The 21,795-nt window shown below is 39.8% G+C and overlaps 1 protein-coding gene and 1 long non-coding RNA gene across 6 annotated transcripts in view; one reads left to right on the top strand and one right to left on the bottom strand.

The window, feature by feature from the left end:
• The window catches only part of LOC128695394 (SET and MYND domain-containing protein 4-like), a 415,476-nt gene that overhangs the window by 14,446 nt on the left and 379,235 nt on the right, over window positions 1-21,795 (bottom strand). For all 5 annotated transcript variants that reach the window (XM_070084852.1, XM_070084854.1, XM_070084853.1 and 2 more), the window contains 3 exons: window positions 16,484-16,629; window positions 13,994-14,150; window positions 470-646 (listed from right to left, as the gene is read on the bottom strand). In XM_070084852.1, coding sequence (XP_069940953.1) covers window positions 470-646; window positions 13,994-14,150; window positions 16,484-16,629 — 480 coding nt within the window. The remainder of the gene's footprint in view (window positions 1-469; window positions 647-13,993; window positions 14,151-16,483; window positions 16,630-21,795) is intronic.
• The window catches only part of LOC138852678 (uncharacterized), a 35,075-nt gene continuing 19,547 nt past the window's right edge, over window positions 6,268-21,795 (top strand). The window contains exon 1 of the long non-coding RNA XR_011392000.1: window positions 6,268-6,537. This is a non-coding gene — a long non-coding RNA (uncharacterized lncRNA). The remainder of the gene's footprint in view (window positions 6,538-21,795) is intronic.

The following is a 21,795-nucleotide window of genomic DNA, read 5'->3' as shown; positions in this document are numbered from 1 at the left end:
GATGAGGAGGAGGAGGAGGAATGGAAAAAGGGGAGGACGGGGAGGATGGGATAGGGGAGGGGAGAATGGGGGGCAATTAGGTTCGGTCTGAGGAAGAAGACCGACAGGGCTAATTCCTCAGACCAAGAGCCTCTTCACCACGCCAAGGAGCCCCCCTTGAAGAGGAGATATGGAAAGAATGAAGAAATCAAAAGGGGTACTATATGAAAAAGAGACAAGGATCACTAGCCAAGCACAACACAACTCACCCTAAGTGAGCAATGTATATATCATTCAGAGTCTCGCTTTCTGGCAAGTGAAAAAAATGACTAATTTGTTTCAGTGAACTCTCTTGAAATAGTGAGTTATGTACCAAGAACTATGATGTCAATTCAATGTTATGGTTCGTCTAATTTACTGCCCTGGATTTGTTAGAATGCTTGATCAAAGAAAAACAAATACTGTATTAATGAAAATATGCAAGACATACCTGAAGGTTTTTCAGTGCAGATAATATATTGGTCTGGTCACCACATTTTTCACACTTGATGAATGGAATCAATAAGTTGTCAGTGTTGACTGGTAGAGGCCCTTGGCATTTATGACATTTGAATGACAAAAATGAATTTGTCATATCTTTGTACATTGGCCAGTCTTTCTGACAAGCCTGTGAAATAAAAAATTTTATACAGTATATTTTTTTTTTACTTTGAAAACTTATTATTACAGGATACAAAGATGAGTATGGAGGAGGTGAATGTACTCAGATATTTAGGAGTGGACATGTCAGCAGATGGGTCTATGAAGGATGAGGTGAATCATAGAACTGATGAGGGGAAAAGGGTGAGTGGTGCACTTAGGAGTCTGTGGAGACAAAGAACTTTGTCCATGGAAGCAAAGAGGGAATGTATGAGAGTATAGTTGTACCAACACTCTAGTATGGGTGTGAAGCATGGGTGATGAACGTTGCAACAAGGAGAAGGCGGAAGGCAGTAGAGATGTTATGTCTGAGGGCAATGTATGGTGTGAATATAATGCAGAGAATTCGTAGTATGGAAATTAGGAGAAGGTGTGGGATTACCAAAACTATTATCCAGAAGGCTGAGGAGGGGTTGTTGAGGTGGTTCGGACATGTAGAGAGAATGCAACAAAACAGAATGACTTCGAGAGTGTATAAATCTATAGTGAAGGTGGGGTAAGGGTCAGCCTAGGAAGGGTTGGAGGGAGGGGGTAAAGGAGGTTTTGTGTGCAAGGGGCTTGGACTTCCAGCAAGCGTGTGTAAGCGTATTTGATAGGAATGAATGGAGACAAATGGTTTTTAATACTTGACGTGCTGTTGGAGTGTGAGCAAAGTAACATTTATGTATATTTATGAAGGGATTGAGGGGAAACCGGCAGGCCGAACTTGAGTCCTGGAGATGGGAAGTACAGTGTCTACACTCTGAAGGAGGGGTGTTAATGTTGCACTTTTATAACTGTAGTGTAAAGCACCCCTCTGGCAAGACAGTAATGGAGTGAATGATGATGAAAGATTTTCTTTTTCAGGCCACCCTGCCTTGGTGGGAATCGCCCGATGTGTTAATAAATAAATAAACAAAGGTGTGCTGCTGACAGTAATGAAGAAAGGACAGTTTTGCACTTAAAGCTTGCTCAGTATTTGTGTTTTCTTCATCCATTAATACAGCAACAATAAAGTACTGGAAATTAATAAACCATACCTACATTATGACTAGAAAAAATATAGGGTCAACTTACCCATAAGCAGAATTTTTGAAGTGCTCAGATCTATAAATTGTAATTCAGACTGCACTGAAGAAAATAAGTATAAGGAAGCATTGCAGTAGGCCTACTAGCCATGCTGGGTACATTTTGCATTCACTCACACATTCCATCTAATTACCACCTAACTGCCAATACAGTACTTTACTATATAAAAACAAAAACTTTGGAAAAGAGGAGCGATGCAGTAGGTCTGCTCTCCATGCCAGGTAGGTCTTGGGTAGGAGATAGTATAAATACTGATGTGTAAATACAGCACTTTTGTAACACTAGAATATTAAAGAGATGTTTTGCTCACATCTTTGACAATTCAATGTTTTGGAATGATAAAAATCCTCCAAATGATACATCTCCTTAATAAACATCCTAGTATGTACTGTACTACAAATGTGTCTTATCTACAATTCTACTGCCATCAAGGGCTTTTCAATACAAGAAAATAAAAATATAAGAACAGAGGAGAACTGTAAACTATCCAACCCTTTCTTAAAGATACCTATAATAATAATGTTTGTTTCTTTAAGCCATACAAATAATGTAGTTTAAATATACTAGTATAACAGTAGGCAAAAGGAAAGCCACTAATTATTCAATGCATTTCAGGCAACTAATCACAAGGCTTACATGCTACCTAAGGCCTAGACAGACTATTAAATAGGACTTTTTGTGTAATTAACTACAATGATAAGTACAATAAGAAAGGTAGCTAATGACAAAAGGTCAATTACAAAAGAATTACATATTACATATTTAAACTGATTCAATGATCTTCAGTTTTGTGAAGTGACTGAACAGAGATGGTGAAGATACAGCAAGTTCTTAGATTACAATATAAACAAAATGCAAGAAGATATGCTACCAATTATGTGTGGAAGTTTAAGGAAGGCTGAAAGAAAAATAAACAGAATTGGATGAAAGCTGGTGTTGTTTGACAAAGCATATTGGTGTTTAGATTACAGTAAGGAAAATGAGCTTTTTAACAATAGCTCTGAATTGATTTGCAAACAGGGGACTTTTCAATGCTTCAGGCAGGTAGTTCCAGATCTTATGGCCTTTTATGCACATTGAGTTTTTACACAGGTAAAGTCAGACAGTGAACACAGTACAGTGGAACCTTGACTTATGAGCGTCCCAACATATGAGTTTTTTGAGTTACGAGCTGTCGCTCGGTCGATTTTTTGCTCTGAGTTATGAGCCAAAATCTGAGTTACGAGCAAGTTTCAGAATTCCGCCACTAGTTGGTGCAGTGAATGCCACAACATCTGCTCAGCAGTGCATACGTTTACTTCACCATGGAAGCATTTCTCTATGTTTCGCTCTCCAGGAGCTTTATAAAGCTCCTGGAGAGCGAAACGTTGCCACAATAAAATGTCACATTAGTTGCACTTGTGTCCTTTTACTTTAGAAATGACCTGCTGGTCCATGGGCTGGAGGAGAGGAGTGGTGTTAGGAGGCAAGAACTTCACTTTTATAAAACTGAAGTCCTTAGACAAGAGGTCTAATAAGTTTGGAGGATGAGCAGGATCATTGTCCATTAACAGGAGGCACTTGAGTGGCAATTTCTTTTCCTGGAGGTATTTTTTCACACTGGGGCCAAACACTTCACTGACCCACTCTTTGAAAATTTATCTTGTGACCCATGCCTTATGATTAGCTTTCCACAAGACACATAACTTGTTCTTAAAGACATTGTTTTTCTTAAACACTCTGGGATTTTCTGAATGATACACAAGTAAAGGCTTCACTTTAAAATCACCCCTAGCATATGCACAGAACAAAAGAGTAAGCCTGTCTTCCATAGGCTTGTGTCCTGGCAGTGCCTTTTCCTCCTGTGTGATGAAGGTCTTTTTTGGCATTTTCTTCCAAAACAAGCCTGTTTCGTCACAATTAAACACTTGTTCAGGTTTCAATTCTTCACTGTCTATGTACCCCTTAAACTCCTGTACAAACTTCTCAGCCGCCCGTTTGTCTGAACTGGCTGCCTCACCATGTCTTACAACATTGTGTATGCCACTACGCTTAAATCTCTCAAACCAGCCTCTGCTGGCCTTAAATTCACTATCAGCACTGGTTCCAGGAGTTTTCCGTACCAGATCGGCATGCAACTTCCTTGCCTTTTAGCAAATAATTGTCTCTGAAACACTATCACCTGCAGTCTCTTTATCCTTGATCCACACCAGCAACAACTTCTCAACCTCTTCAACTATTTGTGGTCTTTTTTTGGTTAGCATATTAACACCTTTCGCAATATCAGCTTCCTTGATTTGTTCTTTCTTTGCCAGGATAGAACCGATGGTCGACTTGTTTTTCCCATACATCCTGGCAAGCTCAACAAGTCTCACACCACTCTCATACTTCTGTATTATTTCCTTCTTCACATCTATGGTGTTTCTCACTTTCATTACCACAGGGGTACCACTAGCAAGTTTCTTTTGGCCCATGGCAGCTTATTTCACAGTCCCACAAGCACTAAACACAACGAAATAATTGTAAAATGTGTGAATGAGAGCACAGGTTAGTGTTTACTCAAGCATAAACAAAGCTAGACTGCTCACGGCGCCTGCGCGGGGACGCGGACAGAGCGGGCCAGAGGACAGGTCCCATACCTGGCGGTCCGAAATTTGAAACGCGTTCGATTTTTGGTACACAGTTTGTCCGAAAAAATGGTCTTATTTTCGAAACGTTCGATATTTGGTACGTTCAATTTTCAAGGTTCCACTGTACCTCCCTGGGCGGTTGCTGTTTGCTAACCTACTACCTAGGAATTATAAATACATATAGTACTTAAATGAGTAATGAAATAGATAAATAAACATTTAAAATCACATTTACGTATCTTCATTGAAGACTCTTGTTGGTTTCTGGAAGATAGGGAGGAGAAAGGGAGGACTTATTATTGCTTCAACCACTGCCTCAACCACTGCCTCAACTACTGCCTCAATCACTGCCTCAATCACTGCCTCAACCACTACCTCAACCACTGCCTCAACCACTGCCTCAACCACTGCCTCAACCACTGCCTCAACCACTGCCTCAATCACTACCTCAACCACTGCCTCAACCACTGCCTCAACCACTGCCTCAACCACTGCCTCCAAAACTGCAGCGCACTGCCTTGTATTTTTGTACAATTTCTTTCTTCACCTCTATGGTGTTTCTCACTTTCTTTACCAAAGGGGTGCCACTAGGAAGTTTCTTTGGGCCCATGGTGGCTATTTCACAGTCACAATCAATAAACAAGCACTAAACACAACGAATTTATTGTGAAATGTTTGGATGAATGCGCAGGGTAATGTTCACTCAAAGATAAACAAAGCTAGACTGGCTCACGATGCCTGCATGGGCAGGCGTGCAGGCGGACAGGTCTGGAATGCCGGCCGAAACATGGAGCACAAGCCAAAGCTCGGGACAAAATTTAGCCGAAAAAACGGTCGAAACTCGAAGCAGCCAATACTCAGGGCAGCTGAAATTCGGGGTTCCACTGTATCATGTGGCTATGTTATTTATATTGTTTATTATGTCATATTAGATCAACTGTGATAAATAAATAAGACGCAGAGTTGATATTAGCGTTACACTGAAGTATTTTCTCCTGCCTCCCAAGAGCAGGAATTCTGCTGAAACGGATTAATGGCATTTCAATTAATTTCAACTAGGAAAATTTTTTGATATACAGTGGTCCCTCAATTACCGTCCTTAATCCGTTCCTGGAAGTGGGACTGTTATCGAAATAGACGATTATCGAAAAATTTTCCCCATAAGAAAAATAATGTAAATCCAATTAATTCGTTCCAGACACCCAGAAGTATCAACAACAATTTTTTTTTTACCTAAAAGATAGATTTACATGCACAAAAGAATGAACATTCAACATGACAGTTACCTTTATTGAAGGCTGTTGTTGATGAATGGAAGACAGGGAGGAGGAGAGAGGGAAGAGAGGTTATTGTTTGGAAGGGGAATCCCCCTCCATAAGGACTCTAGGTCACTTCAGGGGTCACTTCCCTAGCATATAGATTTACATGCAGAAAAAAATGCCAAATAAATGTAAAGCACTAATAAAATGTATAAATGAACGTTGGTAATAGGGGTAGTTGATGAGTGGAACAGTCTGCCTAGTAGGGTGATCGAAGCTAAAACATTGGGTAGTTTCAAATTTAGGTTGGATAAATACACGAGTGAGAGGGGTTGGATTTGAGTCAGACTTGCACCTGAGCTTATTGCTTGGGTAGCATCTGCTCTGTTAGTGGGTTGGATTTGTGAAGGACCGGCCTAGTATGGGCCAACAGGCTTATTGCAGTGTTCCTCCTTTCTTATGTTCTTATTGGAGACTTGTATGTGTGAGGGAAGAATGGCAAGTTTATTGTTGGAGAATATGACACTAATATCAACTCTATGGCTTATTTATCTATCACAATTCAACTAATATGACATATTGAACAATATTAATAACATAGAAACATGGAATATACTCTAGAATGAATAAAATAAGTCATTACGTATGTCACGAGAGGTGTTGTGTTGTGTTGTTGTTGGGTATATAAGGGCCACTGAGAGTAAGCCGTTCATAATGGTGGTGAAGCAGCAGCTGAGGCGGTGGTGTTTTCTGTAGCCCTATATAACTCCAACAACATTGGAGGAGTTGGTAGAATCGCTGAATCACTAAAGAAGGAACCCTCTACCACCATCACTACAACCTTCTACCACTATTACAACTGTTACCACCATCACTACTACTCTCTACCACAAACAGAATATCTTGCTGTCAATTTTGTCAAGGTTGGGAACCAAAGCAATCATAGTACTAGGGGGAGAGAGCACAACTTTGTAGTACCCACAGTCAGTGGCCAGGCTTCAAACACCTTTTATTGTACAGCAATAAAGGAATGGAACAGACTACCTGCACATGTCAAAGCCAGTCATAGCGTGAACCAGTTCAAGAAGAGTGCCAAAAGGTGTCTGATGAATGTAGCTACAGAAAGGGAGGGGAATGATTTTCTATTTTTTAGCTAACATACGTGTAAATTTTACCTTATTCCTTGTAATGACCCTCGTATTGTAGATAGTCTTAATGACCTTGGTGTAGCAGATAGTCTTTTTAGTATGATAATAAGATGTTATCTTCATTGTAGAATAATAAGAAAATATTATAACCTTTATACTATAATAATAAGGTAAAAGGACCCCAATGGAAATAAGTCACTCTGTCTGACTTTTTTGGGTTATCCTAGGTTCCCTACACATATGCTGCTATGTATGATAATTCTATGTAACTGTATTTGTGTATACCTGAATAAACTTACTTACTTACTTACTTACTTACACCATCAACCACTATCACAACTGCTTCCACTCTACCACCACCACCTTTGTATTTTTCTACAAACTTTTTCATAAATTATGTGTTTCTCACATTCTTTACCAAAGGCTGGCACTAGAAGCTTTCTTTGGAGCCATGGTAGCTTATTTAGCACTTGCAAGCACTAAAATCAATGGAATATTATGAAATATTTCGTAGGAGCATGTGAGGGGACCATCGCTCACTGGTAAACAATGGCACACTGGCTGGGAAGGCAGGCCCAGGCGGCTCAGAGCGTGAGTACCCATCCCGGACGAAGGACGATTAGCGAGTTAACAGACCATTTGCGAGCCAATGTTTAGACGAAATAACGGGACTATTTCCAAAATGGACGACTTTCAGGCTGGACGATTATTGAGGGACCACTATACGAGCAAACTCAGTTACGAGCTTGGTCACGGAACAAATTAAACTCGTAAGCCAAGGTACCATTGTACAGCAGGGCCCTGCTTTACGGCATTTTGCTTTACAGTGTTCCGCTAATACGGACATCTCAAATTATGACCAAAACTTGTTATACGGCTCCCCCCACCTGACTTTCTAATACGGTCACCACACCCCACCCACTTATGTATAACTGTACCTAAATAACCTTACACACTGTGCAGGTACACATTAAAATCAGTAAGAATGCCTTATGTCTCGAGATGCCATATTTGTAATGATAATAATAATACTCAATAATAATCACCGAGTCTCATTAAATGTTGTATAGTATTACATTAATATACACATATTCATTAATCCATCTATGATATTTTTTCAAAATTACAGTATATAATAAACACGATACATAACTTATAAAGGTGATAAATACACACCACAGTAGAATAAATTAACATAAATATGAGATGTGGTAGCCAGAAGACTTGTACGAGTGATGGCAAGAATAACGTTTTCTCTAGTCCAACATAAGAGAAAATGTGTTACTGGGGGTAACTGTAGAAAATTATTCCTTTCGTATGCCTTCACTCAGAGCGTCATTTCTTCTAAAAATGGTGTTACACAAGAATGGAAGTGTTCCTCTTTATTTGTTCTACCCTGTCAATGTAGAGACAACTTGTACACAAACCAGAGGTGTTCGCCTGGCTTGTTTACAAAACTCGTGTCCGTCTGATCTGTTTACATAACTCACGCCTGTCCTCTCTCACGTACTCATTCTCTCTCTCTCATTTATTCCTTTTATCTTGTTTACTCACCTCTGACCCTACATTAAGACAACAAATATTTTAAGGTAAGTAATGAGTGAACTGTATATGCATTTTATTGCTCTGGGATGATTAAATGTCATAGAATATTGTGTGTGGGTGGGGTGGCCTGGTATGGTAGCCCGGCTGGCTACCATACATACCATACTTGATTTCTTACAATAAATACTACTCATCTCTTCTCAAAAACCACCTACACACCCTAAACTAAATACCCAATACTCAATATTTAACTTCACCAAAAAATTATCCAAATCTTAAAACTTCAAATCTAGATGCCCAAAGTTCATACATTATTAATCCTACTTCGTAGCATAAATACCTACCTAAAACAATACTGCCTTACACCCAATTGTAGCATTCTCATACTGTAAACTATTTTAAACAACTCACAATGTTATATTCCCACAATTTAATTTCAATATTCATTATTGAAACTATTGTAATTAGAGTAAAACTACTGTCTGCTATAAACAATTTCTTTAGTATTAAGTAGTATGTAAGCCATTAAATTAAGTCTGCCCATAATGCCTAGGCATGATAGTGGCTCTCTTTGCACTGTACCCCATTATTGTAATTTCATAATCTCATTGTAACCTTGCAAAGAAATAAACTTTGTTTGTTTGTTTAAGGTAAGTAATGAATGTACTATATATGTATTTTATTTTTTTATTGTTTTTTAATGCCTAGTTCTATTGCTAACTTTATATATGTTAGTGTAAACTTGTTATCTAGTATTTATATGCATTCCTAAGTGGAAAAAATGGTGTTCCACTCTATGGCGGTAGCCTGGAACCTAACCTGTTGTATAAGTGGGGCCCTACTGTATATTATTGAAATTATTCATACCTAAACTTTTAGATAATGATAGGATTATTTCTCCAGATGGTATCCTGATTGTATTATATCACTGCATCAATTCCACAATGTCACATGACATTACATCACTAGTTACCATTGTTGCAAACCTATACAACACACCACTGTCACAGTACCTTTGATTATCACTGTACCCGCTGTTATAGCTTCACATAACAATGTCACCCTTTTTGCATAACATAACATACCACTGATGCTCCTAAGAGGAAGGAGTAACTGGCTGTCTAATGGTAAATAGGTCCTTATTGACTGTTAATAGACTGATGACTTACAGATTGACCTCCAAGGGTGCCTTACCAATTAGTAACTTAAAACTGTTTGCAGGCATCCTATTGGCTGAGCAAGCTCCTGCCACTCGCTAAGCAGCTGCTCCCTCCAAAACCTAGGTCTATCCACTGTTGGCAAACTTAATCAAGCAGCCAATCATAACAGTATTCATAACACTATATTTAATTCTAGCCAAGATATTAGATTCCATAGCTCTACTCTGCAGACTGTTTAATTATCCACAAGCTAGTGCTTTCCTACATCCTTTCTGAGCCAAAATTTATGTAATTTGATTCTACTGTTTTGATTTCTTTCTTGGAACTATAATTTGTTTATTTACTTTAGTACCAAATGAAGCAAACACTACTTGTTTATAAAGTATTTAACCCCTTCACTGCCCAAAGTCTCAAAATTAAAATTGCTCTCAATGTCCAAATTTAAAAAAAATTTAAACAATTAAAAAGAGTACATTTTTCTGGGTACAAGAAAAAATTTTTACCTCTCAGTACTTACTGAGATAAAAGGGCATGAAGTTGAATGTAATGACCCACTGATGGAAACATCCACAACTGCCGTGCACTTGACATTTTTCTAACTAACCCTTTGAGGGTCGACAGGCCCTCTCCGAAACTCGTTCTCAGGGTCGGCCAAATTTCAAAAAAAAAAAAATTATATTTTCTTATGAAAAAATAGAGTTTTTTTTTCTAAACATTATAGGATAAACAAAAAAAATTTACCATCAATACTTACGGAGATATGGATGCATGAAGTTTGCAGAAAATGAGCCGCGTATGGCAACAGCGGCGACTGCCGCTCACCCGGTAAACTTTAGTTTACTTGTATTTGAAGGTTTGTTGTTTTTTTCACTATTTTATTTTTTCACATAACTTATGTGGCCTATGAGACCAAAGTAAGGTGCAATGTACATATATACACTCGTTGTATACAACACAATAAGCACACGAACATAATTATCAATATATTGTTTACAAAACTTGTTTACAAAAACAAACAATACAAAACATTGTTTATTATTATTGTTCTATAATATATATACCAATATACAGTCACTGAACATATTCCTATTAGTTCTGCAGCTTGTGGAACTCTGAAACATTGTGTCATACACAATGGTGTTTTATCTTTCTCCCTCATTCTATCTCTTTCAATCTGTCTCTCTCTTTCTATCTGTCTGTCTACCTCTGTCTCACAGGTACACATAAATACAAGTATACATAGTATAAATTACCTAGGATAACCCAAGAAACCCAGACAAAGTGCTATACTCTGCTTGAAGATGTGAGTAAAAGTGATGACACAGTCTTGTGGCTCTCTGAGACAGAGAGCTAGACGGATAGACAGATAGACAGGGAGCTTGACAGACAGACAAATAGACAGACAGAAATGTTAGTGTACCAGTACCAGTGTACTAGTGTTCCACCCTCCTCCTCCTCTTCTTCCTCTTCCTCCTCTTCCCCCTACTCTTCCTCCTCTTCCCCCTACTCTTCCTCATACTCTTCCTCTTCCTCCTACTCTTCCTCTTCCTCCTCCTCCTCTTCCTCCTACTCTTCCTCTTCCTCCTACTCTTCCTCCTCCTCCTCTTCCTCCTCTTCTTCCTCTTCCTCCTCTTCCCCCTAATCTTCCTCCTACTATTCCTCTTCCTCCTCCTCTTCCTCTTATTCCTCTTCCTCCTACTCTTCCTCTTCCTCCTCCTCCTCTTCCTCCTTCTCCTCTTCTTCCTCTTCCCCCTACTCTTCCTCCTTCTCCTTCTCCTCCTCCTCCATAGTGTAAATTACCAGGAGTCGGCAGCTGTCAAAGTGACATATTGTCTCATTACTCACTCCCCCCTCCCGCCTGTCAAAACAATGGGGTCGGATGCTGCTTCCCTTCCTCCATTCTATCTAATTATCTTTCTCCCTCATTCTATCTGTCTTTTTATCTCTGTCTCACAGGTACACATAAATACAAGTATACATAGTATAAATTACCTAGGATAACCCAAGAAACCCAGACAAAGTGCTATACTCTGCTTGAAGATGTGAGTAAAAGTGATGACACAGTCTTGTGGCTCTCTGAGACAGAGAGCTACACGGATAGACAGGGAGCTTGACAGACAAGCAAATAGACAGACAGAAATGTTAGTATACCAGCAAAAACAAAGGGAGGGAGATGTTTATCTCATCTTTTGGCATCAGCTCTACCCTCATTTACCCTCATCAAACGTCAGCACTTATCAGATGTTATCTCCCCTTATCTTGTTACTGTCATGGGTGAACATTTATTATTACCTATTATTATTATTATGTATTATTATTATGTATTATTATTATTATGTATTATTGTTATCATTACGTATTCTTCTTCTTCCTCCTCGTCCTCTTCTTCTTCCTCCTCCTCCTCTTCTTCCTCCTCCTCCTCCTCCTCCTCTTCTTCTTCCTCCTCCTCCTCCTCCTCCTCTGCCTCCTCCTCCTCTTGCCTCCTCCTCCTCTTGCCTCCTCCTCCTCTTGCCTCCTCCTCCTCTTGCCTCCTCCTCCTCTGCCTCCTCCTCCTCTGCCTCCTCCTCATCCTCCATTCTTGGAACAAGTTTGAAGAGCTTGTAGTTCATAATCACTATCACTATCATCACCAATGCTCACATCTGAGTCTGGGATTTTGGAAAATAGGAGTTTCCTCTTTGATTTTGGTACAACTGAACATGAACAAGATGGCCCAGCACCAGAGGTGGAAGGCTGTGGGTTGTCTGGGTTTTCCTCACTATTACCCATATTATGGTCATTAGTTTCGGTCAAAACCTCACCAGAACCTTGAAACTCATCTTCACTGTCACTTCCATCTGTATTAGAACTGTCACTGGGGAACAAAAGTGTCCCAATTCGCCGAGGAGTGAGGAACTTCTTACCGAGGCACGGTGGAAATTGTGTACTATGATGGCATTCCCACAATGCACCACTGGGTGCCAGATTTTTTTCCTAATGCGCACACCCACCACACAGACCCATTCTCTCACATCTAGGCTTATCAGCCTTTTCCTGTGAGATTTGAGGCCGCTAGAATTTATGCGTACTAGTACGACAAAAACCCCTACGCGTAAGACGTACTAGTACGACCAAAACCCTCAAAGGGTTAACTTTAATTGTTTTTTCTGGGGGATTTACAATTTTTTACATTTTCTAGTAACTTTTGTGACCTGTAAGACCCATATAATACACAATGTACATATATGCACCTGTTACATGCAACACATTACTTGCACTAACAGTGTCATCAGTACACTGTTTACAAAACACAGTTGTACAACAAGGTAAACACGCAGATACAAATGTTTCACATTACTACTGTTCTAATGTTTGCATATATATATATATATATATATATATATATATATATATATATATATATAATATATATATATATATATATATATACATATATATATATACATATATATATATATACATATATATATACATATATATATATATACATATATATATACATATATATATACATATATATATATATACATATATATATACATATATATATACATATATACATACATATATACATACATATATACATACATATATACATACATATATACATATATATATATATATATATACATATATATATATATATACATATATATATATACATATACAGGCACTAGTTATGTTCCTAAAACTGTTGCAGTCTGTGGGATAGCAATGGGCACACTACCAGACTGTGTGCAGTGCTGTATAAACTGATGCTTCACAGATGAATATTCTTCATCAGTGTCACTAGTAGTCATCACTGTCATCACTATTCCTCACCACCGAACCCAGGTTATGGGAAAATAGGAGCTTTCGCTTACAGTGTGATGAGGTGGACATGTTTCAGATGACTCAACCCAAGAAGTGGACGGTTATGGGTAACTGGGGTTTTCAGTGATATTTCTGGCACCCTGAGCTTCACCTTTGGTTCCATAATCCTTGTTCGTGGAGTTGTCATTTTGCCTGGAAGTGAGGCTTTTGTGTTCATATGGTATGGTAAACAAAGTGTACTAAATATGGCATACCCACAATTCACTGCGGAGGCACCAATTTTTTGTATACTGCGGTCACTAAGTGCACTGACCCATTCTCTTATATGCTGGCCTACCAGGCCTCTCACACCAAATTTGAAGCCACAACAATTTATACATGTATCTATGTGAGGTACCCTGGCATCAATAACAGAGATCTATGTGATGGCCACTGAAAGGGTTATGAACAAGCATGAAGGTGCTCAAAAAAATAGATAAAGCAGGCAAAAGTCTGATGGGAAAAAATATAAGGAAAAAATGAAAGCAGTGTGTGAAAACAGCAGGTGATGCAAGAACAATAGAAAAGGAGGGAAAAGGTATGAAAAACTGTTATGACCAAAAGTCACTATTAAGTCAATTTCTTGCATTGCTTTAATATCAGCATTTTAATTAAGCCTAAATTCTAATTTCAAAACCTCTCTTTTAAACTACATAGTCTTTGAATATTCTTACCTCACAGTTGCATTCAAACCAATATCTATCAGCTAACTCTGCCTTCCGCTGGCTCTTTACTTTGGAGGTAAAGCTCTGCCCATAATTTTCTGGAACTATTTCACCCTTGCGAATGTTTCTGATTGCTTTAGTAATAACCTGGTTGCCACTGAAGAGCCTGCAAATTTAAAATGCATTAAAAATACAAAGAGGAAAGCAACCAAATACAACTAGGTACAGTTGTACAGTGTGTCTTGCACTTAGCAAACTGATGACTGAGCCTTCATTCCTTGTATTGAATAATGCACATGGGTTTAGATAATAATAATAATAATAATAATAATAATAATGTTTTAATTAGGAATACTCAGCAAATATCAAAATGTCTGAAGGGTCATTTGAATCATAATGGAAATGCACTTCATGATAGACAGCTAGAGTCACCCTATCTTGGAAGGAAACTTTTTATCTGTTAAAAACAAAACACTATATGTAAAACATGGATTGCTCTCATAACCATACAGCCATTAAATGGAAACTCAACAGACTAATGTCCTCTCATATGTAGCCAAAAAAAAAAAGTCTATAAGAAGGAAAAAGTATAAAAAAAAAAAAATGAAAATAAAATGAATAAGCAAAAGTTCACTTAAATGAAAGCATTTAAGTGGTCCATCTCGTTGCTCTTTGCAGACCTAGTCATTCACTTACCTCACCATCCCTGTCCTAATCATGACAGCTCAGAATCCCAGTGAAAGCATTTATAATTGCAGAAAAATCAATGAACCCAAAAACTATTTTGATATCTACCTGAGAATTTACATAACATACATTAGTAGATAAATACAAATAATTATTGAACATTATAAATCATTTATTCATCCTAAAAATAATTTTATTTTTGTCAATGTTGTAAGTTAATTTCAATCATTTATATGTGTGAACATATCTAAAATCTACAATAATGAATTTACAATGTGTTATAAGAGAAAGGAAGCTCACATCAGTCTGCAAAACCTTAGCAGAGGCCACGACTATGGGCCCTCCAACGTACCCACAAAGTAAAATTTTCTTGAATTATTTTTTATGAACATACTTAACCAAAACAAAAATTTTTCGTTACTTTGTGAACATTACCTGGATCATTCTGTGCCTTTTACTAGAGAAAACTTGGACAGTGGAATATGGCCTGTGACATTTTAACCCTTTCAGGGTTTTTGACGTACTAGTACGCCTAAATTCTAGCGCCCTCAAATCTAGTGAGAGAAAGCTGGTAGGCCTACATATGAAAGAATGGGTCTATGTGGTCAGTGTGCACAGTATAAAAAAAAATCCTGCAGCACAGTGCGTAATGAGAAAAAGAAAACTTTGACCGTGTTTTGGATTAAAACAGCAACTTTGCACTGTATTTTCGTATGGTATTTATTTTTGTATTCTAGTTTTCCTGGTCTCATTTTATAGAATGGAAGACATATTACAGAAATTGAGATGATTTCGACTGGTTTTACAATGAAAAGTACCTTGAAATTGAGCTCAAAGTAGCAGAAATGTTAGATTTTTACCAAAGTTCGAAAGTAAACAAATCATGCCACGCGTCCAATACACGTCAACTGGTGAGTCTAATATTCTTTCACAAGTGCGCTGATATTATTTATGCCATTTCTACACTAATGCAGTAGTCTGCATAACAGTAAATCTTCTATTTTTTGTGAGAATAAAAATTCAAAGTGGAAAGCAAAAGAATGTAAGAGGGGCATGGGGACGTGACTAATGAACAGAGGAAATGTTATTTTAGTGCCAGGAATGTCTTTCTTGTTTATTCTGGATACTATTTGGAAATTGGCATCTATTGAAATTTGTGTGAAATTGGCAAAATTGATAAATTCTGACCACTGTATTGGATAGTTGAAATCGGTAAATGGGTGATTTCTTGTACTCATTCGATAGAAAAAATGGAGTTCTAGCGAAATAGTTATGATTTTTGTCGACTAGTACACTGGAATTGGCCGAAAATAGGGCTCAAAGTGGGCAAAATCGCCGATGCGTAAACATCGTCGAGACCGCTAACTTCGCGAGAGCATAATTCCATAAGTTTTCCATCAAATTTCATACTTTTGGTGTCATTATGATTGGGAAAAGGTTCTCTATCTTTTCATAAGAATTTCTTTTTTTTTTTTTAAATTTGGGTGACCCTGAGAACAAGTCTGGGAGAGGGCCTGGGGACCCTGAAAGGGTTAATTACAGCTGACCTTATCTGAGGTTAGTTAACATTCATCAGGAAACAGGACAAGTGTTTCCTGATGCAAGTCTTAGTCAGATGATGACCAGCCGTTGGAGCTTTTGGTCATCTGACAGAGGCCTTCTGCTGGATTACCACTCCACCCCTTTAAAAATTATGGTCATAATTATAGCCATTTATTACCACATCTGATGTGCTACTGAACTCTACTACAACTATTTAGGTGTGAATGCAAATAAAAAAAATGCAAGCCTGTTTTACTGACTCATGCTCACCTGACTTGTGCGCTGTGACAGGAATGGTTGAATAGGGCTAAAGTTGGATATATAGCAGCACCCAGAGATTCATTTTTGGCTCCATCAAAGGTCCTGGGTGCAATTAACACAAACTCTGAGACCTCATGAGCATTGAACTGCACAATCTGAAAGTGCATGTGTAGTAACACTTCATTTAGGAACAGAGTATAAATGGAACAGCACAAAAATGGTAAATAAGTTATATAAGATGAATAATGATACAGTGCTTGGAAATGTTATATGGGGACAAAAAATAGATATGACTTCCCACAATCCAATTAGTCAAAAATTACAGCTTGAACGCCCAGTGATTTTTTACTTCATTAAATAAAAACTTCATTAACCTTTTATTTGCTTAATTTTGCAGAGAAACTAAGATCAAGATCAAGTGTTCAACAAGAGTACAACAAGCTGTAAAGCTCTTTTTGGCTCTTTATTACTAGCATTAAAACCACAATTCTGGCTTTCAAGTTTACTTCTCACTCTGTTCATACTTGGAGAATGCAGAGGTTAAAAGTTAAATAACAGATTAGCAACATTTAAAAGGATTCTATTATTAATATTATTACTCTCCTGAAAAGCACTAAACCCATATTATTATACTACCAGCAATTGGAGACCAAGTATAAAAAGTTAAAACAAAATGATTTCTTCACACTACTAGATCACCTTGTAATTCTATGCAATAAATGTGCTTGTTAGTCAATTAGAAGACAGAGACAGAGACAGAGAGACAGAGACAGAGAGACAGAGACAGAGACAGAGAGACAGAGACAGAGACAGAGACAGAGACAGAGACAGAGAGAGAGAGAGAGAGAGGAGGGATGTGGGTGGCCTTACTGTTATGTACAAGGCCAATATTGTCAAAACACCACACTTGGATCCACTTCGAGGACAGCGTGAAACAAGCTTTTATGCCACAAGATGGGCAGAAAGCAGCAACTTCACTCTGGCTGTACCCTTCTCCAGAACATCACTCCATCTGAGATCATACATACCCAGGATGACTCGAGTATGGAACACATTCGTACAGGATAATGATGTCAACGAGATAAAGTCAGTTGATCAAATGAAAATGCTGGCCCACAGATGGCTCCAACTTCATCCTGTTTCCTACTTGTATGTCTCATAACAATAAAAATGCTTTCAAATGAGCTGATGTAGGTAACAGCTCTTAGCTTGCCAATAAAGTTAGGAATCCTTAACCTGTAAATAGCTGTCAATAAAGCTAGGGATCCTTAACCTTGTCAAACCCTGTGTAAAAAAAAAAAAAAAAAAAGAGAGAGAGAGAGAGAGAGAGAGAGAGAGAGAGAGAGAGAGAGAGAGAGAGAGAGAGAGAGAGAGAGAGAGAGAGAGTGAGAGAGTGTGAGAGAGTGTGAGAGAGTGTGAGAGAGTGTGAGAGTGTGAGAGAGTGTGAGAGAGTGTGAGAGAGTGTGAGAGAGTGTGAGAGAGTGTGAGAGAGTGTGAGAGTGTGAGAGAGAGAGAGAGAGTGTGAGAGTGTGAGAGAGTGAGAGTGTGAGAGTGTGAGTGTGTGTGTGTGTGTGTGTGTGTGTGTGTGTGTGTGTGTGTGTGTGTGTGTGTGTGTGTGTGTGTGTGTGTGTGTGTGTGTACTCACCTATTTGTACTCACCTATTTGTGGTTGCAGGGGTCGAGTCCTAGCTCCTGGCCCCGCCTCTTCACCGGTTGCTACTAGGCCCTCTCTCTCCCCGCTCCATGAGCTTTATCAAACCTCGTCTTAAAACTATGTATGGTTCCTGCCTCCACTACGTCATTTTCTAGGCTATTCCACTGCCTTACAACTCTATGACTGAAGAAATACTTCCTACTATCTCTCTGACTCATTTGTGTCTTCAACTTCCAATTGTGGCCTCTTGTTTCTATGTCCCCTCCCTGGAACATCCTGTCTTTGTCCAAATTGTCTATTCCACGCAGTATTTTATATGTCGTTATCATGTCTCCCCTGACCCTCCTGTCCTCCAGTGTGGTCAGGCCGATTTCCCTTAATCTTTCCTCATAGGACATTCCCCTTAGCTCTGGAACTAACCTTGTCGCAAACCTTTGTACTTTCTCTAGTTTCTTGACGTGCTTTATCAAGTGCGGGTTCCAAACAGGTGCTGCATACTCCAGTATGGGCCTGACATACACGGTGTACAGTGTCTTGAATGATTCCTTACTAAGGTATCGGAATGCTGTTCTCAGGTTTGCCAGGCGCCCATATGCTGCAGCAGTTATCTAATTGATGTGTGCTTCCGGAGACATGCTCGGTGTTATACTCACCCCAAGATCTTTCTCCTTGAGTGAGGTTTGCAGTCTTTGGCCACCTAGCCTATACTCTGTCTGTGGTCTTCTGTGCCCCTCCCCCATCTTCATGACTTTGCATTTGGCAGGATTAAATTCGAGAAGCCATTTGCTGGACCAGGTGTCCAGTCTGTCCAGGTCTCTTTGAAGTCCTGCCTGGTCCTCATCAGATTTAATTCTCCTCATTAACTTCACATCATCTGCAAACAGGGACACTTCTGAGTCTAACCCTTCCGTCATGTCGTTCACATATACCAAAAATAGCACTGGTCCTAGGATCGACCCCTGTGGGACCCCGCTCGTCACAGGTGCCCACTGTGATACATCATTACGTACCATGACTCGTTGTTGCCTCCCTGTCAGGTATTCTCTGATCCATTGCAGTGCCCTTCCTGTTATATGCGCCTGATGCTCTAGCTTCTGCACTAATCTCTTGTGAGGAACTGTGTCAAAGGCCTTCTTGCAGTCCAAGAAGATGCAATCAACCCACCCCTCTCTCTCTTGTCTTACTTCTGTTATTTTATCATAAAACTCCAGAAGGTTTGTGACACAGGATTTGCCTTCCGTGAATCCGTGCTGGTTGGCATTTATACTCCTGTTCCGTTCCAGGTGCTCCACCACTCTCCTCCTGATAATCTTCTCCATAATTTTGCATACTATACACGTCAATGACACAGGTCTATAGTTTAGTGCCTCTTTTCTGTCTCTTTTTTTAAAAATGGGAACTACATTTGCCGTCTTCCATACCTCAGGTAGTTGCCCAGTTTCCAGGGATGTGTTGAAGATTGTGGTAAGTGGCACGCACAACATATCTGCTCCCTCTCTAAGGACCCACGGGGAGATGTTGTCTGGTCCCATTGCCTTTGAGGTATCGATGTCCCTTAGCAGTTTCTTCACCTCCTCCTCATCTGTATGTATGTCGTCCAACACTTGTTGGTGTATTCCTTGCTGGTGTCCCCATCTGGTCTGTCCCCCCAGAGTCCTTCCTGTCTCTACTGTAAATACTTCCTTAAATCTCGTGTTGAGCTCCTCACATACCTCTTGATCGTTTCTTGTGAGTTCTCCACCTTCTTTCCTCAGCCTTATCACCTGGTCCTTGACTGTTGTCTTCCTCCTAATGTGGCTATACAGCAGTTTCGGGTCAGATTTGACTTTCGATGCTATGTCGTTTTCATACTGTCGCTGGGCCTCCCTCCTTATCTGTGCATACTCGTTTCTGGCTCTTCTACTAATCTCCTTGTTTTCCTGGGTCCTATGCCTCCTGTACCTTTTCCATTCTCTGTTGCACTTAGTTTTTGCCTCCCTGTGTGTGTGTGTGTGTGTGTGTGTGTGTGTGTGTGTACTCACCAATTTGTACTCACCTATTTGTGGTTGCAGGGGTCGAGTCATAGCTCCTGGCCCCGCCTCTTCACTGATTGCTACTAGGTCCTCTCTCTCCCTGCTCCATGAGCTTTATCGTACCTCGCCTTAAAACTATGTATTGTTCCCACCTCCACTACTTCACTTTCTAGGCTATTCCACGGCTTGACTACTCTATGACTGAAGAAATACTTCCTAACATCCCTTTGATTCATCTGAGTCTTCAACTTCCAATTGTGACCTCTTGTGTCTGTGTCCCATCTCTGAACATCCCGTCTTTGTCCACCTCGTCCATTCCGTGCAGTATTTTATATGTCGTTATCATGTCTCCCCTGACCCTCCTGGCCTCCAGGCCGATTTCCCTCAACCTTTCTTCGTAGGACAATCCCCGTAGCTCTGGGACTAGTCTTGTTGCAAACCTTTGCACTTTCTCTAATTTCTTGACGTGCTTGACTAGGTGTGGATTCCAAACTGGTGCTGCATACTCCAGTATGGGCCTGACGTAAATGGTATACAGAGTCTTGAACGACTCCTTACTGAGGTATCGGAACGCTATCCGTAGGTTTGCCAGGCGCCTGTATGCTGCAGCAGTTATCTGATTGATGTGCGCCTCAGGAGATATGCTCGGTGTTATACTCACCCCCAGATCTTTTTCCTTGAGTGAGGTTTGCAGATTTTGGCCATCTAAACTATATTGTGTCTGCGGTCTTCTTTGCCCTTCCCCAATCTTCATGACTTTGCATTTGGCGGGGTTAAACTCAAGGAGCCAGTTGCTGGACCAGGCTTGTAGCCTGTCCAGGTCTCTTTGTAGTCCTGCCTGATCCTCATCCGATTTGATTCTTCTCATTAACTTCACATCGTCCGCAAACAAGGACACTTCTGAGTCTATCCCTTCCGTTATGTCATTCACATATACCAAGAACAGCACAGGTCCTAGGACTGACCCCTGTGGAACCACGCTTGTCACAGGCCCCCACTTTGACACCTCATCACGTACCATGACTCGTTGTTGCCTCCCTGTAAGGTATTCTCTTATCCATTGCAGTGCCTTTCCTGTTATGTGTGCCTGATCCTCTAGCTTTTGCAGTAACCTCTTCTGAGGAACTGTGTCGAAGGCCTTCTTGCAGTCCAAAAAAATGCAGTCGATCCACCCCTCTCTCTCTTGTCTTACTTCTGTCACCTTGTCATAAAACTCTAATAGGTTTGTGACACAGGATTTTCCCTCCCTGAAACCATGCTGGATGTCAATTATACACTTGTTTCTTTCCAGGTGCTCCACCACTCTCCTCCTGATGATCTTCTCCATGACCTTGCATACTATACACGTTAATGATACAGGTCTGTAGTTTAGTGCATCATGTCTATCTCCCTTTTTAAAAATTGGGACTACATTTGCCATCTTCCATACCTCAGGGAGTTGCCCAGTTTCAAATGATGTCTTGAAGATCTTCGTTAATGGTACACACAATGTCTCTGCTCCCTCTTTAAGGACCCACGGAGAGATGTTGTCTGGTCCCACCACCTTTGAGGTGTCAAGTTCGCATAACAGCTTCTTCACCTCCTCCTTGGTTATATGTACCTCATCCAGCACTTGCTGGTGCACCCCCCCCTGCTCTGATTTCCTGGAGTCCTAC

Source organism: Cherax quadricarinatus, chromosome 14, assembly GCF_038502225.1.
Source record: "Cherax quadricarinatus isolate ZL_2023a chromosome 14, ASM3850222v1, whole genome shotgun sequence".
Classification (NCBI taxonomy): Eukaryota; Metazoa; Arthropoda; class Malacostraca; order Decapoda; family Parastacidae; genus Cherax; species Cherax quadricarinatus.
Note: the sequence above shows the minus strand (reverse complement) of the source record. Positions and strands in the feature narration are given on the sequence as shown.